Source organism: Poecile atricapillus, chromosome 16 (genome assembly GCF_030490865.1).
Source record: "Poecile atricapillus isolate bPoeAtr1 chromosome 16, bPoeAtr1.hap1, whole genome shotgun sequence".
NCBI classification, from domain to species: domain Eukaryota; kingdom Metazoa; phylum Chordata; class Aves; order Passeriformes; family Paridae; genus Poecile; species Poecile atricapillus.
The window spans coordinates 436,452-461,263 of record NC_081264.1 but is presented as its reverse complement, the minus strand read 5'-3'; the positions used below and the strand labels follow the sequence as shown (position 1 = coordinate 461,263).

Below are 24,812 nucleotides of genomic sequence, written 5' to 3'. Positions count from 1 at the left end.
GGGGTGTTTAGGGTGTTCAGAGGGTGTTCTGGGGGTGTTTAGGGTGTCCAGAGTGTGTTTAGGGTGTTCTGGGAGTGTTTAGGGTGTTCTGGGGGTGTTGTGGCTGTTCTGGGGTTATTTAGGGTGTTCTGGATGATGTTGTGGCTGTTCTGGGGGTGTTTAGGGTGTTCTGGGGGTGTTGTGGGGGTATTTAGGGTGTTCTGGAGGGTGTTGTGGGTGTTCTGGGGGTGTTTAGGGTGTTCTGGGGGTGTTGTGGGGGTATTTAGGGTGTTGTGGCTGTTCTGGGGTTATTTAGGATGTTCTGGAGGGTGTTGTGGCTGTTGTGGGGGTATTTAGGGTGTTGTGGCTGTTGTGGGGGTATTTAGGGTGCTCTGGAGGGTGTTGTGGCTGTTCTGGGGGTATTTAGGGTGTTCTGGATGATGTTGTGGCTGTTCTGGGGGTATTTAGGGTGTTCTGGAGGGTGTTGTGGCTGTTCTGGGGGTATTTAGGGTGCTCTGGAGGGTGTTGTGGCTGTTGTGGGGGTATTTAGGGTGTTGTGGCTGTTCTGGGGGTATTTAGGGTGTTGTGGCTGTTCTGGGGTTATTTAGGGTGTTCTGGATGATGTTGTGGCTGTTCTGGGGGTATTTAGGGTGTTGTGGCTGTTGTGGGGGTATTTAGGCTGTTCTGGGGGTATTCAGGGTGTTCTGGATGATGTTGTGGCTGTTGTGGGGGTGTTTAGGGTGTTGTGGCTGTTGTGGGGGTATTTAGGCTGTTCTGGGGGTATTTAGGGTGTTCTGGGGGTATTTAGGGTGTTCTGGATGATGTGGCTGTTGTGGGGGTATTTAGGGTGCTCTGGAGGGTGTTGTGGCTGTTCTGGGGTTATTTAGGGTGTTCTGGATGATGTTGTGGCTGTTGTGGGGGTATTTAGGCTGTTCTGGGGGTATTTAGGGTGTTCTGGATGATGTTGTGGGTTTTGTGGGGGTATTTGGCTGCTGTTTCAGAGGGTGCTGTGCAGGTCAGAACTGTTCCTGTGCCTCCAAGGGTTTTCTCAGCTCTTCTCTGCAGTTCTCTGCAGGTTTGGAACACTTTCCCCAGGAAAGCAGAACTTGTGTGCTGGAAACCTGAACCAAAACCTGGACTCGGCCTTTTCTGACTCACCCCCCTCCCTGCCCCACACAGATAAATATGATGATGATGATGATGATGATATTCTAAAGAATGGATCTTTGCCCTGTTTTTCAGGCAGAGCTGCTCTGCTCTAAGAGAGCTTTGTGCTGTTCTGCTTTTCTCCCGTGCTGCTGCTGGATCTCAGTGAACCCCAATTAGCATCGCCCATTAGCGTGATTTGATTGCAATGCAGCGAGGAAGAGGAGAGAGGAGCATTCCTCAGTCTCTTTGAAGGAGATGCAGCTGGCAAATGATTTTTTTATAGTGCAAATCCAGGCAAATTGCACCTGTGTACAGCAGGTCCCTGGAGCAAAGGACAGCTGAGTGAGTTTACACAGCTGGGGGTGATTTGTGCCAGTGAATTCAATAAAATCCCATTGTCCAGTACCACAAAGCTCCCGGTACAATGTGAGTGGAGGTGTGTCAGTGGCTGTACTCACAGCGTTTGTTACTGACAGGGAAACAGTTTGAGCAGAGCCATTTTAACCCAGAACATTTATTGGTGTATTAGCAGAGTGTGATGTGAAAGAAGATTTACAAGATCTGTTTCTTAAAACACTCCTTTCTACGATGTTTGCTGAAATATAGATATAGAAATAGAGATATAGATATAGATAGAAACAGATACAGAGATAGAAATAGAACCAGATACAGATGTAGATAGAAACAGATATAGAAACAGATATAGATATAGATATAGATACAGATATAGATAGAAATAGAAATAGAAATAGAGCTGGAGAGAGTCCGGGGCGGGCCGGAGCTGGAGCAGTCAGTGACATCCCCGGGATCCCCACCCAGAGCCGCTGGAGGTGCGAGCGTGAGCGGGACGGGCGGGACCGGGCGGGACCTGGAGCCTCTTTTCGGCTCTCCCGGGCCCGTTCCGGCTCCCGGGGCTCGGTTCAGCCGGTTCCGGGACTCTGGGCTCGGTTCAGCCGGTTCCGGGACTCTGGGCTCGTTCCGGCTCCCCTGGGCCCGTTCCGGCTCCCGGGGCTCTCTCGGACCGGACCGTAGCGGAGTTTCCCCGGCCGGAGAGGAGCGGACCGGACCGGACCGTACCGGAGTTCCCCAGACCGGACAGGACCGGACCGTAACGGAGTTTCCCGGACCGGACCGGGCGGTACCGGGAGTTTCCCAGACCAGACCGTAGCGGAGTTTCCCGGACCGGACCGTACCGGAGTTTCCCAGCCCGGACCGGACCGAACCGTAGCGGATTTTCCCGGACCGGACCGTAGCGGAGTTTCCCGTACCGGAGTTCCCCAGCCCGGACCGGACCGGACGGTACCGGGAGTTTCCCAGACCGGACCGTAGCGGAGTTTCCCAGCCCGAACCGAACCGTACCGGGAGTTTCCCAGCCCGGACCGAACCGTACCGGGAGTTTCCCAGCCAGGACCGGACCGAACCGAACCGGACCGTACCGGGAGTTTCCCGGCCCGAACCGGACCGTACCGGGAGTTTCCCGGCCCGAACCGGACCGTACCGGGAGTTTCCCGGCCCGAACCGAACCGTACCGGGAGTTCCCCGGACCGGACCGAACCGGACCGTACCGGGAGTTTCCCAGCCCGGACCGGACCGAACCGTACCGGGAGTTTCCCAGACCGGACCGAACCGGGAGTTTCCCAGCCCGGACCAGACCGAACCGAACCGTACCGGGAGTTTCCCGAACCGAACCGTACTGGGAGTTTCCCGAACCGAACCGTACCGGGAGTTCCCGGCCCGAACCGAACCGTACCGGGAGTTCCCGGCCCGAACCGAACCGTACCGGGAGTTTCCCGAACCGAACCGTACCGGGAGTTTCCCGAACCGAACCGAACCGTACCGGAGTTCCCGGCCCGAACCTTCCCCCGCAGCCCCCCGGGAGCGGAGCGGAGCTGCAGGGCAGGGACGAGAGCAGCAGAAAGTTGCGGTCGAGCTCTTTTCTCTCTGGCACAGAGCGGAGTTCGAGTGTTTGAGTTCTTTCCACAGCGGAACCCCGGGCTCTGGTGACGCCTCTGGGAACTTTCCCCGGTCACGGTAACTCACTCGGAGTTAAATGAAGATACCGAGGGGTGAAGGAAGAAAACACCGCCGGGAGGGTCCCGAAGGATATTTTGCCGTCACTGAAGGAACGGACTTTCTGAAGCTGCGTGGAAAATGTCCTTTTTAATACCAAAAGTCGCGAAGGAAAACTTATGATTGAAATCTTACAGGAATTTTATTCCAGCTGTACTTTTAACCTTAAATAGACCATGGAGAGTTTGTTATCTCTACTCTGGTGCCATTATTCTTTGCTGATTTTATTTCAGCAAAAACATCAGGTAATATTCTGACTGTGGCCAGTATTGGGATGTGCTTGGATTCCTCACCGTGTCTCATTATTTAATGTTTTGTGTGCAGGTGTACGGAAACTATTCCCAGCTACCCAAACACCCAGGTAAGGAATGCTCTGGTTACATTTTATGGCGATGTACTTAAACATTTCTATGCTTTTTTTTGCAGTTTGTATTTCTGTTGTTTCCTTGGTGGCCCCAGAGGAGCTGAGCCCATGTTGGAATGCCAGCCCTGTATTAAATTTGGAACAGCCCAAAGAATCAGACTGTCCCAGTTAAACTCAGCATCCTGCCCACTGAATATTGGCAATGGAAACACATTTGGGGAAAATGGTTTGTTTTGATCAGTGGGAAGGTCCTGTATAGAGTTGTTTGCCCTGACTTTCCTTGAGTGCAGCTTTCTGAACCCAGTCTGTGCAGGGGCTGTTTTCTCTTTGCTCTGGATGCTCAGCTCGCTCCATTCAGTGAGTTCCAGCTGTTTGTGGCAGCTCGCACCCTTTGCAGTGACTCTGGCGAGCCCTGGGGTCCTGTCCGCTCCTCGCAGCCTCACACTTGGCTTTCAATCAGTTTGAGAGCGGATGAAGGATTTCTCATCAGTGTAAAACCCTCACAAGGGTTTGTGTAACTGCAGAGTTCTTCTGTCTATAGAAATAGTTTAACCTCAAGCCTCATGGTGGTGTAGAAGCACAATTTTACTGCTTTACCACTCCATGCGCTGCTTTGTGCTTTTCTGTTCTAAGCACATGTAATTAATTATTGTGGAACGGAGCACAGAGCGGTGGGGAGAGGCCACGGCTGTGAAATCAGCCTCAGCCTCATCAGCTGCCTTTGCTCCCCTTTGCTCCCAGCCCTGTTTGCTGAGAGCTGGGCTCTGTGTTCCTGCTCCCTGCAGAGCATCGCTCCCTGGGGACAGCATTTCACACCCAGGACAGCAGCTTTTGCTTCCAGAGCTCTGAGCAGAGTTCAGCTCCCCTGGAACTCTCAGATCCCGTGTTTTGTGTGCTCTCTGTGGGTCACCATCCCCCGGGGCTGGCATTGTCCCCGTCCTGGCCGTGTCCCCTCTGCCTTGGCAGCAGCACCGGAGATGGAGAGCCCAGAACCCCCCGGGCACTGCCCTGAGACATCCCCACCTCATCTGTGCTCTGCTCCCTCCTCCAGGGAAAACCTCTATGACAACGGCAAACATTTATTAGGTGGGCTAAGAATAGATCCTGAATTAATGAATTCAATTGTGAATCATTTGTTAGATATCTCTGGTATAGTTGACTTTGGAAGCAAGGCTGAGCACTTCTTGTATCCTCACAAGACTCAGAACTCTGAGTTCTGCTTCCTCAGATCTGCAAATGCTTGTTGCAAAGTTTAGCAATTTTATCACCTTTGCACTCAAAATAAAAAGAATAAATCTTATTTTATCCCGTGTGTGTCACACCTCAGGAAGGTGAGGATGGAGGATAAAGTGCTCTCCAGGGTGGGCAGTGGGCACTTTAATGAAGGTTTTGCACCTTCACATCCACGATAGAACGATCTGGTGTGTGTGCAGGACATTGAGGTGACAGAGCCAGCATCGGACAAACTGCTCTGATCCCAGAGCTGGAGAAAGGTGTGGAATGCAGGGCACAAGCCAAAGGACACTGCTCCTGACTCGGGTCAATTTGCACATCAGCTTTTGGAGTGTTTGACAGCTGAAGTGGGGCTTGAAACCTTTCCTCAGTCAGCTTCACCCCTCAGACTGCTGGAGGATTTCCTGGGAATGGGAGCTGATTGTGCAGGGAGAGCAGGAGCAGGCTGGGACTGCAGTCCTCGCTCTCTTTGTTACCCTTTGTGTCTTTCCCACCCATCCCACAAAGAAAAGCAATTCACACCGCTAGGGTGGTGTGCCCTGGTGGTGCACATGGAAAAACTTCTGGAATTCTCTATCAGCTTGCCCAAACTTTCTTAGCTGCAGGACATGCTAAATTTATTCCATCACATCTGATTAAATTACTTGTTTTGAAAGTAAAGGGTTTCTTGTGGCTAGCAAGATAGGAAGAAATTACAATTCATGTTTTTCTACACTCTTAATGCTCTGCCCTTAAAATAGATTTGTTATCTCAACAGCAAACTTGGCTGGCTGGGGCAGGCTGGTTCAGTTGAAGTGACTCCATGTCCCAGAATTTGTTCAAACTCTGCTCAGTCGGGCTGAAATGCCAGTGGAGACCTGCAGGTGCCTTTGGCATCTTGTCCAGCTCTTCCTAAGGAGAACCTGCAGGAAAACCCAAAGTTTCCCTCAGCCCCCAAGGGTTGTTCTGCTTTTGGGGTGGTGCAGAAGGTTCTGGTGCTGGGTGGGGAGCTGGGAGCTCTTCCCTCTGCTCCTTGATCTTCTGGAGGCTCTTCCCTGAGGAAAAGCCGAGCCCTGTGGCACCTGCAGTTACCTGTGCAGGAAGCAGGAGCAGAGAGATTCGCTTGGAGAGATGTTTGCTCATTCCCTGCTGCGTTCCCATCCCGCTGCTTTGGGCTGCCCACACAAATTCCCAGTAAAATCTGGAAATGGCCCTTGAATGTCTCCTCAGCTGTTCCTTCATGGAGGCTGCCAGGTACACGAGCAGAGATTCAGCTGGAGATTGTCACACGTTTTAAGTGCAATTAAAATGAAAATCAGCCGGGATTTAAAAGCAGCTTTTCTGCAGTGGTTAATCAGTGACATGGCTTTAATCTATTCTGCTGCTTTGATTTATGATCTCACTTGTGTGCCACGCTTGATTTACATAAAATATTTAGGTTTACTTAACCTTTTGACCTCTTCTACGGTTATTTTCAGTGGAGACTTGTTACATACCTTGTAGTTCTTTTATTAATAATCTTTTAATCTGTGTTTCTTGAAAGGGTTCAAAGTCCTGGCATCAGCTTCCCATTACTGGCCATTGGAAGATGTGGATGGAATTCGCGAGTTTCGGGACACAAATGGAGGTAGAGGAAGCATTTCCTGGCAGTGGCTGGGCCTGGCTGTCACTGCAAGGGGCAGCAGGAGATTACAAAGGGGTTCACTTTTGTGCCTCAGAGGCTGAGGTTTTTTCCCAGTTAATGTTTTTGCAGGGCTCCGCCATCCAAACCATGCTGTATTTGTGAGCTGATTTTTATGGAGTATTCTCCGAGGTTTTATGGGCTGTCTGCACATTTCTGGGTTATAAAGAGAAAGGTTTATGATCCAAGGAGTCGTTGAAATCCCATTGTTATTAGTTGGTTTGGTACATGCACAGCATGCTCTAGTACACGCAGGGCCTGGGCTCCCTGGCTCTGCCAGCAGGGAAATTTCTCCTTCCTTTGGGATTTGGAAGGAGTTAAATGCCCTCCTGCACTTCTGAGCATTGCACGTGGTGACTGCAGAAAGAGAGGTGTGAGCTCTCCTCTGGATCCCTCTCACTCATTTTTATCTGCTTTGGGGAATTTCCTCAGCATTGCAGCATGAGTTCACTTTAATCCAGCTCCTTTTCCAGCTGGGAGAGATGTGCTGAGGGGAGGCTGCCCCAGCTGTGCCAGACAGTGGTGGGATGGAGGAAGGGGAGGATGGATGCTCCAGGAATGTGGGATGGAGGAAGGGGAGGATGGATGCTCCAGGAATGTGGGATGGTGGAAGGGGAGGATGGATGCTCCAGGGCTCTGGGATGCTGGAAGGGGTTGATGCTCCAGGGATGTGGGATGGTGGAAGAGGAGGATGGATGCTCCAGGAATGTGGGATGCTGGAAGGGGAGGATGGATGCTCCAGGGCTGTGGGATGGAGGAAGGGGAGGATGGATGCTCCAGGGCTGTGGGATGCTGGAAGGGGAGGATGCTCCAGGGCTCTGGGATGCTGGAAGGGGAGGATGGATGCTCCAGGAATGTGGGATGGAGGAAGGGGAGGGGAGGATGCTCCAGGAATGTGGGATGCTGGAAGGAGAGGATGGATGCTCTGGGAATGTGGGATGCTGGAAGGGGTTGATGCTCCAGGAATGTGGGATGCTGGAAGGGAAGGGGAGGATGCTCCAGGGCTGTGGGATGGAGGAAGGGGAGGATGGATGCTCTGGGGATGTGGGATGGTGGAACAGGAGGATGATCCAGGGCTCTGGGATGCTGGAAGGAGAGGATGGATGCTCCAGGGCTGTGGGATGCTGGAAGGAGAGGATGGATGCTCCAGGAATGTGGGATGCTGGAAGGGGAGGATGGATGCTCCAGGGATGTGGGATGGTGGAAGGGGAGGGGAGGATGCTCCAGGGCTCTGGGATGCTGGAAGGGGAGGATGGATGCTCTGGGGATGTGGGATGGTGGAAGGGGAGGATGGATGCTCCAGGGCTGTGGGTGCTGCAGCAGAGGAGCTCCAGCAGCCCCTCTGTGCCCTCAGGGCTGCTCCTTGCAGGTGAAAGCTGGGGCTGAGCTGGAGGCTCAGAGGGTCCTGCTGAGTCCCCAGGAGCTGCTCCCTCTTGGGCAGCTCCAGCTGGAACATTCCCAGTGCTCCCAGAGCCTGCTCTGCCCCCAGCACTCCCCAAACCCCCTGGCCACAATTGCCAATATCACTGCTCCTCCTGAGGGGAGAAAAAGATCCAGAAACATCTAAATCCCTTTATTGTTGAGCTGTTCAAGTGTTTTAAGCCTAAACTTTGACCTGACTTTCCACAAAATTTCTGAAAGGAATGAAATTGCCTGACCAGAAATACATCTGGGCAATATTCTGCTTCCATTAGGAGCTGATGGCAGCATTCCTACTGACTTCAATAGAATAATAATTTGGCTCACAAAAGTTGCCACAAAAGTTCTCTCCAAGTGTGTTAAAGTCATTTTCTGACCCTGGACTTGATGGGGTCCCGAGAGGAGTGAAGTGCTGCTCACCTGGAACTGTCCTGGCAATCACATCACAACAAAGCTGTGGGGAGAGTGCTTGGAGATGATATCTATAAAATACAGCTCTTGGAAAAGAGCACTTTGCATTAGATTGTTTTTCAAATTTTGTTAATTTTATTCAGCAAAATTCAGAAATATTTTCAGTATTTTGGAAGAGAGAAAGCAGCACAGATGAAGCTCCTGATCCCACAAAGCTTCACTGGCAGGAGCGGGGCTGGCTCACAGGAGCAGCCTCTGTTGGCTCCTGTGACGAGATGGTGTCAAAGAAATTTATAAATGAGCCAACTGCAGGACTCAGCTGAAAGAATTGGGTGGATTTGGTCTTGGAGTTACTTGCAGGGGATTTCAGTAGCCAGAGGTCTTTGTCTCTGCAGTGCAGCTCTGCCAATGCTGAATTCTCTCTCCAGAGCTGCCCTGGATGGCTCAAATTCCTCTCAGGTGCTTCTCTTGTCATTATCAGACACAGATATTATCTCAGCTGCCTCCAGCAGAGCTTTTATGTGTCTGCTGTTTCACTTGGATATACAAGAAAAGTGTTTATTGTTGTAATCTACTCCAGGTGACAATCTGCCTGGGGTTGGTTCCATTCTGGTTACACAACTCTTCTGTTTATTGCAGAGTCTTTCTTGTTTTTCCACTCATCATATCATGCAATTATTTTCATTCCATGTTTCTCCTCTGAAATCCTCGAAGCACCATAACCTGTCCGTCACGTTAATCTGTTTTATTTGTTGGAGTCATTGTGTGTGGAGCCAGATTTATATCTCTCAAAGCACTCGTGTGGGGAGAGTGTGTCAGCAAATTAATGTTTTGGAAATCTCAGCACTCGAAGCAATCGAAGGGAAACCATCAGCTCAAAATATAGCAAATAAAATGAAGTGGCCCTGCTCAGGTTTTTCATCTGACCCCTTGTTCCCCACGCATTTTTATCTGGAGGGTTTGTGTGTGTTTTGCTTTTCCTAAAAGCATTTGTCTTTTTGTTCTGCGAGCTCAATTGGTCTAAATCCCAAATCAATGTCTCTCCATCTACTTTCATGGGCTTTTCATCAGGCTTTATTTGCCTGCCCAGGGCAAACAATTACAGCGTGCAAGACACTGTTAAATTTCAAAATCAGAAAAAAAAGAGAATAAAACTTTATTGTCAGACATAAAGAAGTTGGAGGTTTTCTTGTATTTGGATGGAGTCTCCCGTGCTTTGATTTGTGCTCATTGCTCTGCTGGGTACAAATGGGCAGAGCCTGGCACGTTTTCCCATCAGAGATTTTCCAAATTGCTCAGACCCTGAGTGTGTCCAGGCTGGGGAGCCAGGGCTGGGCATGAGCTGGGGCTGCAGGAGCTCCTGGCCCTGGGAAGGGCTTGGTGACTCCTGGGCTGAGGCACAGGAATGGATTTTGGATTTCTCAGCCCTCTGCTGCTCTGCTCTGCTCCTTGGCAGAGTTCTGAGCACAAGAGAATCCTTGCAGAGCCTTCCCCTGGCACCCCCAGCTCCTGGGGAAGGGTCTGGGGGCTAAATCCAAACCACGATGGGCAGAGCTGTGGTTTGTGCTGTGCTGAGAGATATGAACTGGCCAATTCATTACTGATTGTGTTTATTCATGGTTTTGCTTATTTGCTTGTTTTCTTTTGTTGTTCCACCCAGCTCTAAGAATCCACAACTTCACTGTGCTTCCTCCCCATAACTCTACCTTTGTAAATACCAATGACTCTGCCTACTCTAACTTCTCTGCAACCGTAGGTGAGATTTCCTCCTTTTTTTGTTCTGCATTGCTCAGGCTGGATGGTTCTTGTTGGATTCAGGGTTCACTGGGAGTTTTGCTCCAGTAAAAGTGTTTATTATTGTTATTGCAATGTCATACATTGAAATCCCCCCTGGGATATTACCTGGATTGCTGGAATTCTGGGGGAGGCATCTCCATGTGAGTCCCAGAGGAGGATGGGCCCCAGGGATCCTCCAAAACAAAAAAAATTCTGTTAGGCTCAAAAGAAACAGAGATGACATTTCAGAGGAACACATGAGAATAAACAGGTTAAATTTTTTTCTTGTTTTTCAAGGCTAAAATGGAAAAGAAGCCTTCTGGTTTTCACTGTTTTATGATGGTTTTTAGAGGACACGTTAAGAAAGACAGATGCAAGCAGATTTGCAAAGCCTGGGAGTGAGATGTTGTCAGTCTTGACAACTTTGGTTAACTTGATGATAAAGAAACAAACATGATGGTTTATTTTGGGTTTCGTTGTTTGCTGGTTCCAATGAGACACAAATCTCTCTCTCTGTGCCCTTTTATTAATTTTTGGATGTCCACACGCCAGGAGGTCAAAGGAGGAACAGAAAATGACAATTCCCAGGCAGGCTGGAGGCAGCTCCAGCAGTTAAAGCCATGGGATTTCTGTATTTGTGCAATTGAAATGTGCCCCTGTGCCTCAGGTGTTAACTCACATCCCACTCCTGGAAAACCTGGCCTGAGGAGAAGGATGGAAATGGTAAAACTGTCACTTGTGCTGCTCAGACAGCAAGAGTTTTATATTGGAATACTAAACCCACTATTTTTTTACTCTCTAATAGTAAAAGTGTGCTGGCAGATGGGAACTCTATTAATGATGAACTTGAAATGACCCTAATTCCTTTCAGTCCTCTCTTATCTGCTTTACAGAGCATTTGCATAGTTCTCACATAATAAAATATGTTCAATATGAACATTATAGAGAGTGACACCAATGGCAAAGGCAGTGCTGGGGGAACAGAAATTCATTACCTTTGGGGAATTTTCCTGGAGAGATGGATTTATAATTTGGGTGCCTTGAGAACTTAGAAATGCTCGATCTACTCCATAGTACACATGTTTTTAAAAGAAACTGAATCCCAGTTCAGAAAAACAAAGAAAAACAAACAGAAAATTGACATAGCCATGTACTGGAACAGGGTAAACAGCTGAGCTACAGCAGTCTGTTAAAATCATATTTCCAGGAAGTTTTCCTGTATGTGAATGTTAAACTGGATTTTGCTTTTGCTTCAGATATTGTAGAAGGGATGGTGAACAAAGGGATTTACGTCACTGAGAAGAAAGGAGTCACCTTCCTCTTCTTTGGAAGCTATAGGAATTCTTGCATTAGTAATCCAGAGGCTTGTGGGCCTGAAGGTGAGGAATTCATTAATTATGATTGACTTTTCTTTTGCTGCCAAATGATGTTATTCAATAATCATTGTTTCTTTCCTCCCTGGAATGAAATCTGAAAATCAGGCTTGACACTTGACTGACTTTTAAAGCAATTGTGTGTTGATTGCTGAAAATTTGGTCTTTTCTACCTGCATTTGTGGAAGATCCCAGAGAATGTTCTCTTATTCCTTGGCTTGAACTCGAAGCTGCTGTGTAGTTAACCAGTGTGGAGTGTGAGTGAGGTTTGATTGAGTGCCAGAGAAGCCTTTTGGGGGAGCCTTTATTAAAGAAAGCCATGGTATGGAAATCACATTTATCCACTCAGATGTGACCTGGAGAGTTGCTCCATTTTACAGGATGATAGTGGCATTTACTGTGAATTATTTGTGGATGAAGTTAATCACTGCACTTGCAGGATTGTGTTGTATTTTCAGGATAATTCTTTTGTTAGTGGGGACCTCAGACAGTTTTTGGTGGCTCTCATGTCCAGTTATCCCTTCTCCTCCCTCTGTGCTGTGGGAGCTGCTGCTGCTGCAGGCTGGCAGCACGGGGATAACGTGCTCAGGGAATTCGGGGCTCAGCTGCAGGCACTGCTGGGGTCTCTGAGTTCAGCCTGGCTCCAGCAGGGGCTGGGGAACAGCAGGAAAGGGGAAGGAGCCTCTTGGAGATGAAGAGCTTTGGTTTTCACTGGGAGGAGCTGCTCAGGACACAGCAGTCACTGCTCTGTGCTGGGTGTGCTCACGGGATGCAAACCTGAGCAGGGATTGTTGCTCTGCTTTGAGGTGTTGGGGCACAGTTGATTCTAAATTGATTCTGGTTTATGGCAGCAGATGCTCTGTCCCCAAAAGCATCCCCACTGTCTGTATTCTGCACTTGGAAATCTTATTGCAGTCATTTTCTTCATTCCAGTCTCCTCTCCCTTGCTTCCCTCAGGAGTAACATTTTCCTTTTTCTGGAAGACTCAAGACCAGCAGGCCAAGCTTCTCCCTGCCTCTGGTGGACGAGTGATTTCCAGTGGTTTCAAAATCTGCTCAAACGAAGGTGAAGGCTCTGTGGAATTTTACACCCGTGGGAATGCAATGATGAAGTGGAAAGCAAGCTTTAGTCCACCAGGTAAAGCTCTGTACTTAAAAAAATCCCAATTTCTTTGTTAGGTTTTGCTTTGTTCCTGCAGACAGAGGTAGTGAGAAGAGCACAGTTTCCAGAAAGAGAAGTGGATATATAAAAATATCTGCAGACCTCTGTGCTAAAGAGTTCTCTTGGTGTGGGGAGGGAGAGATCAAGTGCAAACTGGAGAGATGTTTTATAGAACATTTACCATTCAGTACCAGCCCTGGGATCCAGCTGTGTGGGGAGTGGAGTCCTCACTGACTTCAGTGGCTTCAGCACGTTTGGATGGAGCCACGAGCAAAGAATGCAGATGAATCCCTGGCAGCTGCCAGGGTGTCCCAAAGCTGGATCCCAAAGCTGGTGGGCTGCTCCTGCTGCCTGCTGGATTCAGCCTTTATTTGGGAACTCTCTGACTGCTGCTTGGTGCTTTCACAATTCTGTTTTCTGTTGAGTGTCAGGTTTTCTATGCCGAGCCACAGCATTAATAAATATTTTGGTATATCACATATGTCACTGCTTCTCTCTAAACTGTGCATTGCTGGGGAGCAGGAATATCCACTGACTGGAACCATTTCTGCTCTTCTAGTAATGCTAATGGCATGCAATAAATATTTTCTTGCCCTAATTTGACTGCCTATACCTTGTTAAAATAGAACTCATGGCAGCAGTTTCACAAACCTTAATGAATCAGTCCAGAAGTCTTATTTCAAGAGAAAAGCTGCAAATGGTGAGAATAATTCACAGATTTGTGGATTATCCAATCCAAGTGAAAACTGATGTTGTATTTTCTTCCTCTCAAGCATAATAAGGAAGCTGTGAGAACTTTGGAGTAGTTTGTTTGCTCGTTGTCCAGCTCTTGCAGTGTTCGTGCTGCTCACCATCCCAGAATCCCAGAATCCCACCATCCCAGAATCCCACCATCCCAGAATCCCACCATCCCAGAATCCCACCATCCCAGAATCCCACCATCCCAGAATCCCACCATCCCAGAATCCCACCATCCCACCATCCCATCCCACCATCCCATCCCACCATCCCATCCCACCATCCTGGAATCCCATCCCAGAATCCCGGAATCCCATCCCGGAATCCCATCCCGGAATCCCATCCCGGAATCCCATCCCGGAATCCCATCCCGGAATCCCATCCCAGCATCCCATCCCATCTCATCCCATCCCATGGATCCCACCCCATCCCATGGATCCCATCCCATGGATCCCATCCCATCCCATCCCATGGATCCCATGGATCCCATCCCATGGATCCCATCCCATGGATCCCATCTCATGGATCCCATGGATCCCATCCCATGGATCCCATCTCATGGATCCCATGGATCCCCTGGATCCCATAATCCCACCCCACCGTTCCCCTCAGCTCCTCCTGGTCCCTGGGTTCCCCGCAGGATCATCAGGGCAGGTCCGTGGCAGGCTCAGGGTGGAGCTGGCTCACGGTTTGTGCTGTGGCTGTTGCTGCAGGTCCTCACTGGACTCACATTCTCTTCACCTGGCAGTCCAGAGAAGGGCTCAAGGTTTATGTCAACGGGACCCTGAGCAGCTCTGACCCCCAGGGGAAGGTTTTCTACGACTACGGCGACGCGGAGCTGCTGGCGGGGCCGGGCGGGGAGCCGGCCCCGCGCTCCGTGCACGGCGCCTTCGATGAGTTCATCATCTGGGAGCGCGCCCTGACGCCCCACGAGGTGCTGCAGTACTTCACAGCCGCCGTGGGTGAGTCTGGAACATTCCATGGGCAGCGCCCAGACTGTGCAAGAGTTGGGTCCTGCCTGCATCCCACCTTTAATCCTGATTTTCGGGAGGCAGATCCTTGATTTCTGCCTCGAGCCGTCCGTGCCGTGAGCTGCTGTGAGTTTATTGCAGTTTGCGTGGCAGGAATTGCTGCGTTGATGGGTTTTTTCCTACACCCCTGGTTTGCAGGATTTTCAGTGTCGTGTGGAACTTTCAGAATGCTGTGAAAAATAAATGTATAACCCCTGAATTGAATGTGAATTCACCTGGATGTGGATTTTCTAGGGAATTAGGAATTCACATGTAAAGGGATGCCAGGTATATATTTTTATTTAGTCAGGAGAATTCCAGGCCAACATTGTTTTAATGTGATCAGGTGCTTTGGAGCACTAGAGAAATGTGGCAATTTAATTTTTGGCTTTTCAAACTAATAGACTGATCAGATTTTATAAAATTTCCCACTTAATGTATGAAATTAGAATATTCTCAGAGGAAGCAATGGGTATTACAATAGTAATCAACACAGTAAGGAAAGGTTATTATATCTATAAATAGATCTTGGAGGATTTCTAGCAGGGTTGAAGCAGGGTAATGTGCTTTGACATAAGAAAATAGGAAAGTCTGGTTTTTAATTGAATGAATGTTCATGTTCCTTTTGATCCTGCAAGAGAAATGGGTCCATTATGCAGCTAATGTTGGATTGCACTGAAATTCCATGCTCCTGGCAAATGATAACTCTTGGCAAGATGTAAATGAGAAGAAAATTTTATTTCTCTATCACAAATGACTAATAAATCGCTTTGCACAGAAAGGAATCAATATTTTTCAAATGGAGCAACTGGAAGCCATCCAGAATCAAGTTTATTCTTCCTGTCTTGACAGATAATTTCTGACACACTCATATGGTCATTCCCAGTGCTCCCTTTCTACCCCTGCTCTTTCATTTGAGGGTTCCTCAGATTGCTGCAAGCACTGGCAGGGTTTCCACTGCCTTGGAACGTTTTTCAGATATTCAGCCAGTGCAGATTTTGTGATGTGGAAAAGCCTTTCTGAGCCTGCCTTTGTGGCTGTGATTTTAGGGCAGCTCAGACTCAAGATGAGTCAATTTCAGCATCTGGAGATGGGAGCTGAGACCTGAACCTCATTTTTCCAGTTCCCAACACTCCCAGGCCCAGCTTGGCTCATACACAGAAATAGAACAAGAACTTCCATGAAATTGCCAGAACTGCCAATAGATCATTATTTATTTCTGATAAGACATAGGATCAAAATAACCCCAAAGCCTAAAGAGTTTCTGTAAATGTTGGGGAAGGAGCTGGAGGAGAAAGATGGATGTTGTAACTGTACAGCTGACCTTTTTTTTATTAAGAATAACCCTTGAAATTTCCTGTTTGCAGACAAAGATTTAAGTATGTAGGAGTTAAACTATTGCACTGCTCATCTGTAATAAGATAATGGAATAAAACTAATGAGAGAATCAGAAAATTCAATTTATTATAGAAGGCTGTGTGGCTGCAAATAACTGAAATCCACAGAAGAGCAAATCTGTTGCTTTCAGTTACAACTGATTCAGCCTGAGGTGGGAATATATATATATATATATAAATATAATTATGTATCTGATAAAGAAAATTGAGATTTGTTAACACTGATTTGAGTTTGTATTTCCCCAGGTGTGCAAGTCCTGCTTTCTTCAACACTCCCATGGTCTCTGATGACAAGCACTACAAACCCTGTGGTAGGACAGTGCTCACAGCTCTTTTCTCTGATGGCAGGATGTGCAAAAATCACAAAGTTACCGACCCTCCTCCCTGCTTGCTTTTCATTACTGGCACTTCTTTTCGTGCCTCAATTATAAATGCTTTTAAATATGCATAGGCAGAAGTTTTAGCCACTATGGAAAGATGAGAATGCAAAGAAAATTCATTGTTAAATAAAATATTCACTATATTAAAAAAAAAGGGAAAAAATGTGGCAACTTCTGAAGTATTACTATTTTATTACAAGGTAATTACTATTACCTTGAAAATATAAGAGGCTAAAACCCAGTTTGGTAGCTTTTCCTTTTGTTTCCTTTAAAATTAGAAAAAGAATTCCCACCACAATAAGAAAATAGGTTTCTGTCTGCTTAGTAGAAGTATAATGAAAAAAATGAAAATTGATTTTTCATATGGACAATACAACAATTACCTGTTGTGATATATTCTCATGTTTCCATCCTTCCATCCATTCATCCATCCATCATCCATCCATCCATCCATCATCCATTCAGTGCTGGTTGTGTTGGGACAGTTTGGGATTATTTGGGATCATTTGGGATGATTTGGGATGGGTTGTTCTGGCTGTGTTGGGATCATTTGGGATTATTTGGGATCATTTGGGATCATTTGGGATCATTTGGGATGATTTGGGATGGGTTGTTCTGGCTGTGTTGCGATCATTTGGGATCACTTGGGATCATTTGGGATGGGTTGTTCTGGCTGTGCTGGTTGTGTTGGGGTCATTTGGGATCATTTGGGATGGGTTGTGCTGGTTGTGTTGGGATAATTTGGGATCATTTGGAATGATTTGGGATGATTTGGGATGGGTTGTTCTGGCTGTGTTGGGATCATTTGGGATCATTTGGGATGATTTGGGATGATTTGGGATGGGTTGTTCTGGCTGTGTTGGGATCATTTGGGATGGGTTGTTCTGGCTGTGTTGGGATCATTTGGGATGGGTTGTTCTGGCTGTGTTGGGATCATTTGGGATCATTTGGGATGATTTGGGATGATTTGGGATGGGTTGTTCTGGCTGTGTTGGGATCATTTGGGATGGGTTGTTCTGGCTGTGTTGGGATCATTTGGGATCATTTGGGATCATTTGGGATAATTTGGGATGATTTGGGATGATTTGGGATTTGTTGTTCTGGCTGTTCTCTGCTGCAGCTCCCCACCCACGCGTACCAGCCCATCCTGAGGGCTCTGGGCCAGGACAGAGGCAGGTCCCGGACGCCCAGCTCGGAGCTGAGGCTGCTGCAGAACGTGTCCCTGAGCCTGCCCCACAAATCCGTGTCCCAGCACACTGCCCAGAGCCTGGCACAGGTGAGTGGGGCTGGGGGACACTGCCCTTCCCCAGGACCTGCTGCAGCCTGGAGCTGAGCAGTGCCCAGAGGAAAGGACTGAAATGTCTCACTGGTCCCTGGAGGGTTGAAATGTCTCACTGGTCCCTGGAGGGTTGAAATGTCTCACTGGTCCCTGGAGGATTGAAATGTCTCACTGGTCCCTGGAGGGTTGAAATGTCTCACTGGTCCCTGGAGGACTGAAATGTCTCACCAGTCCCTAGAGGACTGAAATGTCTCACTGGTCCCTGGAGGACTGAAATGTCTCACTGGTCCCTGCAGGATTGAAATGTCTCACTGGTCCCTAGAGGGTTGAAATGTCTCACTGGTCCCTAGAGGGTTGAAATGTCTCACTGGTCCCTAGAGGGTTGAAATGTCTCACCAGTCCCTAGAGCTGTTCCTTTATGCCTTTGGAGCCATGGTTACCACTGAGGGGCTGGATCACTTCTCCTGAGGGGCTGGATCACTTCTCCAAATAACAAGGACAAGGAGAAACAGCCTCAAGTGGTGCCAGGGGAGACTCCAGTTGGATCTTAGGGAAAATTCCTCCTTGAAAGGGCTGTCAAGCACTGAACAGCCTGCCCAGAGAAGTGCTGGAGTCACTGTCTCCACTGAAATGGGTTCAAGGAATTAATTTTGTTGGAGCTAATCCACAGAGGGGACGAAGGGAGCTGGTGTTTCCCCTCTAACACAAAGTCAGCCTGCTGGAAAGTGATGGGCACCTAATTCCCTGATTCCAGCAGGCAGTGAAGCCATTATTGCAGTGATCAGCTCTGGCCTCGCTGCTGATTGTTCCCCTAAGCCTGGGGGCAATTCCAGAGTGACAAGGGAGCTTTACTCAGACAAAAAATACAAATAAACCTTCTGAAAACGACAGGGACAGCAACTGAGAGATTGTGCTAAAAGCTTAGTGTTTGCAAACTCTAAAGCTTGGATTTCACGGATCACAGTTTGATATGTAGAAAAAGCCCTTTTAAAAAGCTTTAATACATCGTTTCCTTTGTTTTCCTGATAAATTTGTGTGGGCTGTACAAAGGGAACGCATCCTGCCACACTCGGTACCTGTTTCCCACAGCAGGCAGTTGATGCTTGGCTGCTCCCTGGCGCTGTCTGGTGCTCTTTGTGTGCCACCACAGGGATTTGAGACAGAAATGTGGGACACGATTAGCTTTAGCGAGCTATTCTGGGAGTAAATACAAGAGAGTCCTGATCATATTCACCGTTCTGTCATCTGCCTGATGGATGGGGAGGCTTTGTATTGTCTGCAGCTAATTCTCTGAAAGACAGGCACTGAGCACGCATGTGATTTTCTGTGCAGTTATCTCTGCCTGATTGTCACACGCCTCACAGCACAAGGAAATTTGATTTAAGTGATATGCAATAAACTTTCTGATTACTGACGCGCGTTTGTAATGAATCGCTTCTGACAAACCTGACTTGGGTTTTGTTATGTGGTGTCTCCCACATTCCACAGTGGAGCTTCACTACATTCATTCTCTGAAGGCTTTTTAATAGATAAATTGAAGCTGGAAACCTGGGCTTTTTCTTTAATTTGCGGTGCAGTTTCTGTGTCCCTCGGTGTGGGGACAGAGCAGGACTCCAGGGCTGGGCTGGGATCTGGGCTGGGATCTGGAATGGGATCTGGGCTGGGATCTGAGCTGGGATCTGGGCTGGGATCTGGGCTGGGATCTGGGCTGGGATCTGGACTGGGATCTGGACTGGGATCTGGGCTGGGATCTGGACTGGGATCTGGGCTGGGATCTGGGCTGGGATCTGGACTGGGATCTGGACTGGGATCTGGACTGGGATCTGGGCTGGGATCTGGACTGGGATCTGGGCTGGGATCTGGACTGGGATCTGGACTGGGATCTGGAATGGGATCTGCTCTGCACTGCACAGGGCAGGTCCCAGGGCTGGGCTGGGATCTGGGCTGGGATCTGGGCTGGGATCTGGGCTGGGATCTGGAATGGGATCTGGAATGGGATCTGGACTGGGATCTGCTCTGCACTGCACACTGCAGGTCCCAGCCCAGGCTGCCCAGGGAATAGGGGATGGAACGAGATGATTTTTAGGGTCCCTTCCAACCCAAACCCCTCAGTGATTCCAGAGATGTGATGTGAGTTTAGATAGAACTGGAGAATAAACTCACTTTAGTCCCAGTCCCAGTGCTCAGCTGTGATGAGCTCAGCTCAGCACCTTGGGAGTTACAGGGTGGGACTCTGAATAAAATAATTGTTCCTTTGAGAAGGCACCACAGAGAAGGTGGTGAGGATGCTGGCAGGTACAGATGGATCTGTCAGTGGAAGTGAGCTTGTCAACATAAACCTGAGAAAAATCCTAGCAGAGCTCTGCCCTGGGTCCTTGCCAGGAGATGTAGCTGGTTAATAAATAATCGAGTTTTATTTGTCTTCCAGGCATTTTTAAAAGCTATTGAAGACTTTATGTTGCTGTCCAACTGGATGGATGAACCAGAGGTAAGACAAGTGGGCTGAGATGTGTGAGTTCCCTTCAGCTGCATAAATTCACATGGATGATAACAAAACTGGTTGTTGCTTTGTTTTGCTTGCTGGGACTTTTTGCACTATGACTTATTTTATCATCTGCCACTGATGAAATACCTGCAGGGTGAATCCAGAAATTTCCTGAGTTTTTTGCTTGACTCTTAAGAAAGCACAGATTTCAGAAGAGAGAGCTTTTAAACTGAGAGAAGGAGAAGTTAAAGCACAGGGAGGTCTCATTGAAGCCTAAAATGCTTTTAAGACAAAAGGATGTCTAATTGATTTAAGTTCTTAGCATCAAATCCTTGATCATCTCTGGTGTAAATGGATTTCAGATAAAATAGATTTCCTTTTCACTGAAACATGCATTAACTCAGATTTTATGAATCAAATTTCAACCTGGAGGGTTATGGTAGCTTTTATGCTGAGAAGCTTTTGAATAAAGATGAAAGAAAGGCCAAACTGTAATGTCTCAGCTTGTGTTCCAAGAGAGATCTGATACCAATCTTCATTGTCAAAAAACTTGTGCACAGTTGTTGGTTCTGCTGAGTCCTGGGCAGGACTGGCTGTGAGCAGCTGCTGTTGGCAGCCCCTGGATCCAGCACAGCAGAGTGGGAAACTCTGCCTGGATCCATCGGTGAGAGGTTTTATTTGCTGTGGGTGGGAGGAACCCGCCTGACCTGGGCAGGATTTCAGGAGTTACCTGGGCAGGATTTCAGGTGTTATTGGGCAGGATTTCAGGTGTTATTGGGCAGGATTTCAGGTGTTATTGGGCAGGATTTCAGGTGTTATTGGGCAGGATTTCAGGTGTTATTATTGGGCAGGATTTCAGGAGTTACCTGGGCAGGATTTCAGGTGTTACCTGGGCAGGATTTCAGGTGTTATTGGGCAGGATTTCAGGTGTTGTTGGGCAGGATTTCAGGAGTTACCTGAGCTGGATTTCAGGTGTTATTGGGCAGGATTTCAGGTGTTATTGGGCAGGATTTCAGGTGTTACCTGGGCAGGATTTCAGGTGTTATTGGGCAGGATTTCAGGTGTTATTGGGCAGGATTTCAGGTGTTATTGGGCAGGATTTCAGGTGTTATTGGGCAGGATTTCAGGTGTTACCTGAGCAGGATTTCAGGTGTTATTGGGCAGGGTTTCAGGAGTTACCTGGGCAGGATTTCAGGAGTTACCTGGGCAGGATTTCAGGTGTTATTGGGCAGGATTTCAGGTGTTATTGGGCAGGATTTCAGGAGTTACCTGGGCAGGATTTCAGGTGTTATTGGGCAGGATTTCAGGTGTTATTGGGCAGGATTTCAGGTGTTATTGGGCAGGATTTCAGGTGTTATTGGGCAGGATTTCAGGTGTTATTATTGGGCAGGATTTCAGGAGTTACCTGGGCAGGATTTCAGGTGTTACCTGGGCAGGATTTCAGGTGTTATTGGGCAGGATTTCAGGTGTTGTTGGGCAGGATTTCAGGAGTTACCTGAGCTGGATTTCAGGTGTTATTGGGCAGGATTTCAGGTGTTATTGGGCAGGATTTCAGGTGTTACCTGGGCAGGATTTCAGGTGTTATTGGGCAGGATTTCAGGTGTTATTGGGCAGGATTTCAGGTGTTATTGGGCAGGATTTCAGGTGTTATTGGGCAGGATTTCAGGTGTTACCTGAGCAGGATTTCAGGTGTTATTGGGCAGGGTTTCAGGAGTTACCTGGGCAGGATTTCAGGAGTTACCTGGGCAGGATTTCAGGTGTTATTGGGCAGGATTTCAGGTGTTATTGGGCAGGATTTCAGGTGTTATTATTGGGCAGGATTTCAGGTGTTACCTGGGCAGGATTTCAGGAGTTACCTGGGCAGGATTTCAGGAGTTACCTGGGCAGGATTTCAGGTGTTACCTGAGCAGGGTTTCAGGTGTTATTGGGCAGGATTTCAGGTGTTACCTGAGCTGGATTTCAGGTGTTATTGGGCAGGATTTCAGGTGTTATTGGGCAGGATTTCAGGTGTTATTGGGCAGGATTTCAGGTGTTACCTGAGCTGGATTTCAGGTGTTACCTGGGCAGGATTTCAGGTGTTATTGGGCAGGATTTCAGGTGTTATTGGGCAGGATTTCAGGTGTTATTGGGCAGGATTTCAGGAGTTACCTGGGCAGGATTTCAGGTGTTACCTGGGCAGGATTTCAGGTGTTATTGGGCAGGATTTCAGGTGTTACCTGGGCTGGATTTCAGGTGTTACCTGAGCTGGATTTCAGGTGTTACCTGGGCAGGATTTCAGGTGTTATTGGGCAGGATTTCAGGTGTTATTGGGCAGGATTTCAGGAGTTACCTGGGCAGGATTTCAGGTGTTACCTGGGCAGGATTTCAGGTGTTATTGGGCAGGATTTCAGGTGTTACCTGGGCTGGATTTCAGGTGTTACCTGAGCTGGATTTCAGGTGTTACCTGGGCAGGATTTCAGGTGTTATTGGGCAGGATTTCAGGTGTTATTGGGCAGGATTTCAGGTGTTACCTGGGCTGGATTTCAGGTGTTATTGGGCAGGATTTCAGGTGTTACCTGGGCAGGGTTTCAGGTGTTATTGGGCAGGATTTCAGGTGTTATTGGGCAGGATTTCAGGTGTTATTGGGCAGGATTTCAGGTGTTATTGGGCAGGATTTCAGGTGTTATTGGGCAGGTTTTCAGGTGTTATTGGGCAGGTTTTCAGGTGTTATTGGGCAGGTTTTCAGGTGTTTCCTGTCCCATGAGCTGTGCAGAGCAGCCCCCAGCTCACTCCCTGTCTCTCCCCAGGGTCCTGTTGTGTTCAGCAGCCTCATCCTCACCATTGACACGGTGATGTCTCACCTGTCCAGGAACCTGCCTGGGGACTCGCTGCCTCTGACCCTGGAGGGCTCCTCGGCCGTGGCAGGTGGGGCTGGGCAGAGCTGCCCCCTCTCCTCATCCTGTGCTTCACCTCTCCTCTGGGGCAGGAGAGCAAAAGCCATCATTTCCCTCTCTGGAATGTAACGCTGAGCTTCACTGGGGGAGGATGTCTGTGCTGGAGGTGATCGGCTCTGGCTGTGCCTGAGCTCCCCAGGGGTGATCTGGGGAGGAATTCAGAATAAATGTCATCTGGGGAGGAATTCAGAATAAATGTCATCTGGGGAGGAATTCAGAATAAATGCCATGTGTGAAGGATTGGGCAGTGCTGTGCTGATAAAGGGCCCAGAGCTCACATGCAGCCCATGGAGGTTTGGGTGCTCCAAAGCCTTAATCTTTGCAAGGGTTTTGCAAGAGACTGGAAACAATAGGAATAGTTCTGACCTTTGTGGAGAGTTTTATTTTACTGCTGGTTAGCACCTTAGCACCCTAATTTCATCTGCATCTTTGGATGCTGCAGGTGTCAAAGGTGTTTGATCTGCTCTGGTGAGAACCTGGGCAGGACCATCCATCACTGCCTGCATCTCTTCCCCCTGGGATTCTCGTGTGCAGGACTCAAGTCAGAGCTGCTGGTGTGTTCTGTGCCCTGGGGAGGTGATCCCTGGTTCAGGAGCAGGGCACAGACCCTGCTCTGCCATGAACCAGTCACACACAAAAGGAGCTCTGGATTTACCCTGAGGTCTGCAAAGAGCTGGGCTGTAAATGCAGGAGTGGCAGGAGCTCTCAGGAAATCTGGATAAACAGCCAGGGAGCTGCAGGGGCTGCTGATTTGTGATGGTTTTGTTTGGGTTATCCACAGATTACGCTGTGGTCAAAATGCACCCTCAGACCCTGAATGTGTCCCACTACCGATTTCCATCTCGAGGGCAGAGTTACATCTCCATCCCCAGTGAAGCTTTCCTTGGAAAAGGTAAGGAAAAGGTTAAAGAGAAATGGACTTGTGGGCCTCCAAAAATGCTTTTGTTTTAGAGCAGGTTTTGGTTCACCTTATTTTTCCAAGTAACTGATTTGATCCCTGTGGGTTGCACGGAGTCTGAGGACAGCAGTGTCCTGTCGTAATAATGAGCAATTAACGTGGTGGAGTTTCCATATTGCTTGAATTAATATTGAATAACAGAGCTGAGCAGCAGAGACTGAAACCATTTAATTCTGACACATTTTTGCATCAGAGAAGCCACAATTTCATAATTTTTTTTTTTTTTAATTATCTAAACTGGTTATTTTTAAGAAACTCTTGGATGTCAGATCAGGTATTACCTGTCCCTTCATGCAAAATTGGTCTTTTGTATAAAATTAAGCTATAAAATAACAGGTTCAAGGAATAGCAGCTGCAGAATGAAGATCAAGGCTACACTCATGGCAAAAAGGCAGAACTCAGAAATCCATACCTATGCTAAAATTCTAAAAATCCCAAAAAGAAACGTGGCTAAAACTTGCACCTTTACTCAAGACTCTGAAACAACAATGTTTGAAGTTAATTATCTGTGCTTTACTCACAGATTGAAGGAACCAATTTACAAAAGCATCTACCTCCATCCTCAAATCTTTGCAATTCTGACCTTTGCTCCCTAAATTCCAACCCCCAGAATTTCCTCAGCCAGAGCCTTTCTGCAGTCACCTCTGCAGAGGGATGGTCGGTCCCTCCTTCAGAAAGTGCAGAGTTAGCTGGAAATGACCTGCAGTGAGAAATTCTCTGATAATTACTGAACTGTCTGCCTGATTTGTGGTGACAGCTTTGTTTCTCTGCACTGGCAGGGGCTCTGGCTGGAGACTGCAAGTCCTTTTTGAATAACTATAATTGCAAACCAACTTCTGATGCCAAAAATAGCATCAGAAAAAAAAAAGTGAGAGTTTTTTCCTTTCCCACTTATCCAGTTCCTCACCATGCAGATTTTCTTTGATTTTCCAGAACATTGTCGTGCTTTGTATCCTGAAATGATCCAGGGCTTTAAATGTTTTACTCTTTTCCAGCTAGAGCTCACTTCTGAGCAATTTCAGCCTTCAGGCTCCTAC

The 24,812-nt window shown here is 48.0% G+C and overlaps 1 protein-coding gene across 2 annotated transcripts in view; it reads left to right on the top strand.

The window, feature by feature from the left end:
* The first annotated feature begins 2,912 nt into the window (after positions 1–2,912).
* ADGRD1 (adhesion G protein-coupled receptor D1) overlaps positions 2,913–24,812 on the top strand; it is a 118,227-nt gene continuing 96,327 nt past the window's right edge. Inside the window, exons 1-12 of one of the 2 annotated variants that reach the window (XM_058851763.1) lie at positions 2,913–3,443; positions 3,523–3,559; positions 6,318–6,401; positions 9,946–10,041; positions 11,318–11,440; positions 12,392–12,571; positions 14,047–14,295; positions 15,987–16,051; positions 17,241–17,396; positions 19,828–19,887; positions 22,671–22,788; positions 23,599–23,709. In XM_058851763.1, coding sequence (XP_058707746.1) covers positions 3,375–3,443; positions 3,523–3,559; positions 6,318–6,401; positions 9,946–10,041; positions 11,318–11,440; positions 12,392–12,571; positions 14,047–14,295; positions 15,987–16,051; positions 17,241–17,396; positions 19,828–19,887; positions 22,671–22,788; positions 23,599–23,709 — 1,348 coding nt within the window. In that variant the 5' untranslated portion in view covers positions 2,913–3,374. The remainder of the gene's footprint in view (positions 3,444–3,522; positions 3,560–6,317; positions 6,402–9,945; positions 10,042–11,317; positions 11,441–12,391; positions 12,572–14,046; positions 14,296–15,986; positions 16,052–17,240; positions 17,397–19,827; positions 19,888–22,670; positions 22,789–23,598; positions 23,710–24,812) is intronic. The other variant, XM_058851764.1, reaches the window with a different exon arrangement.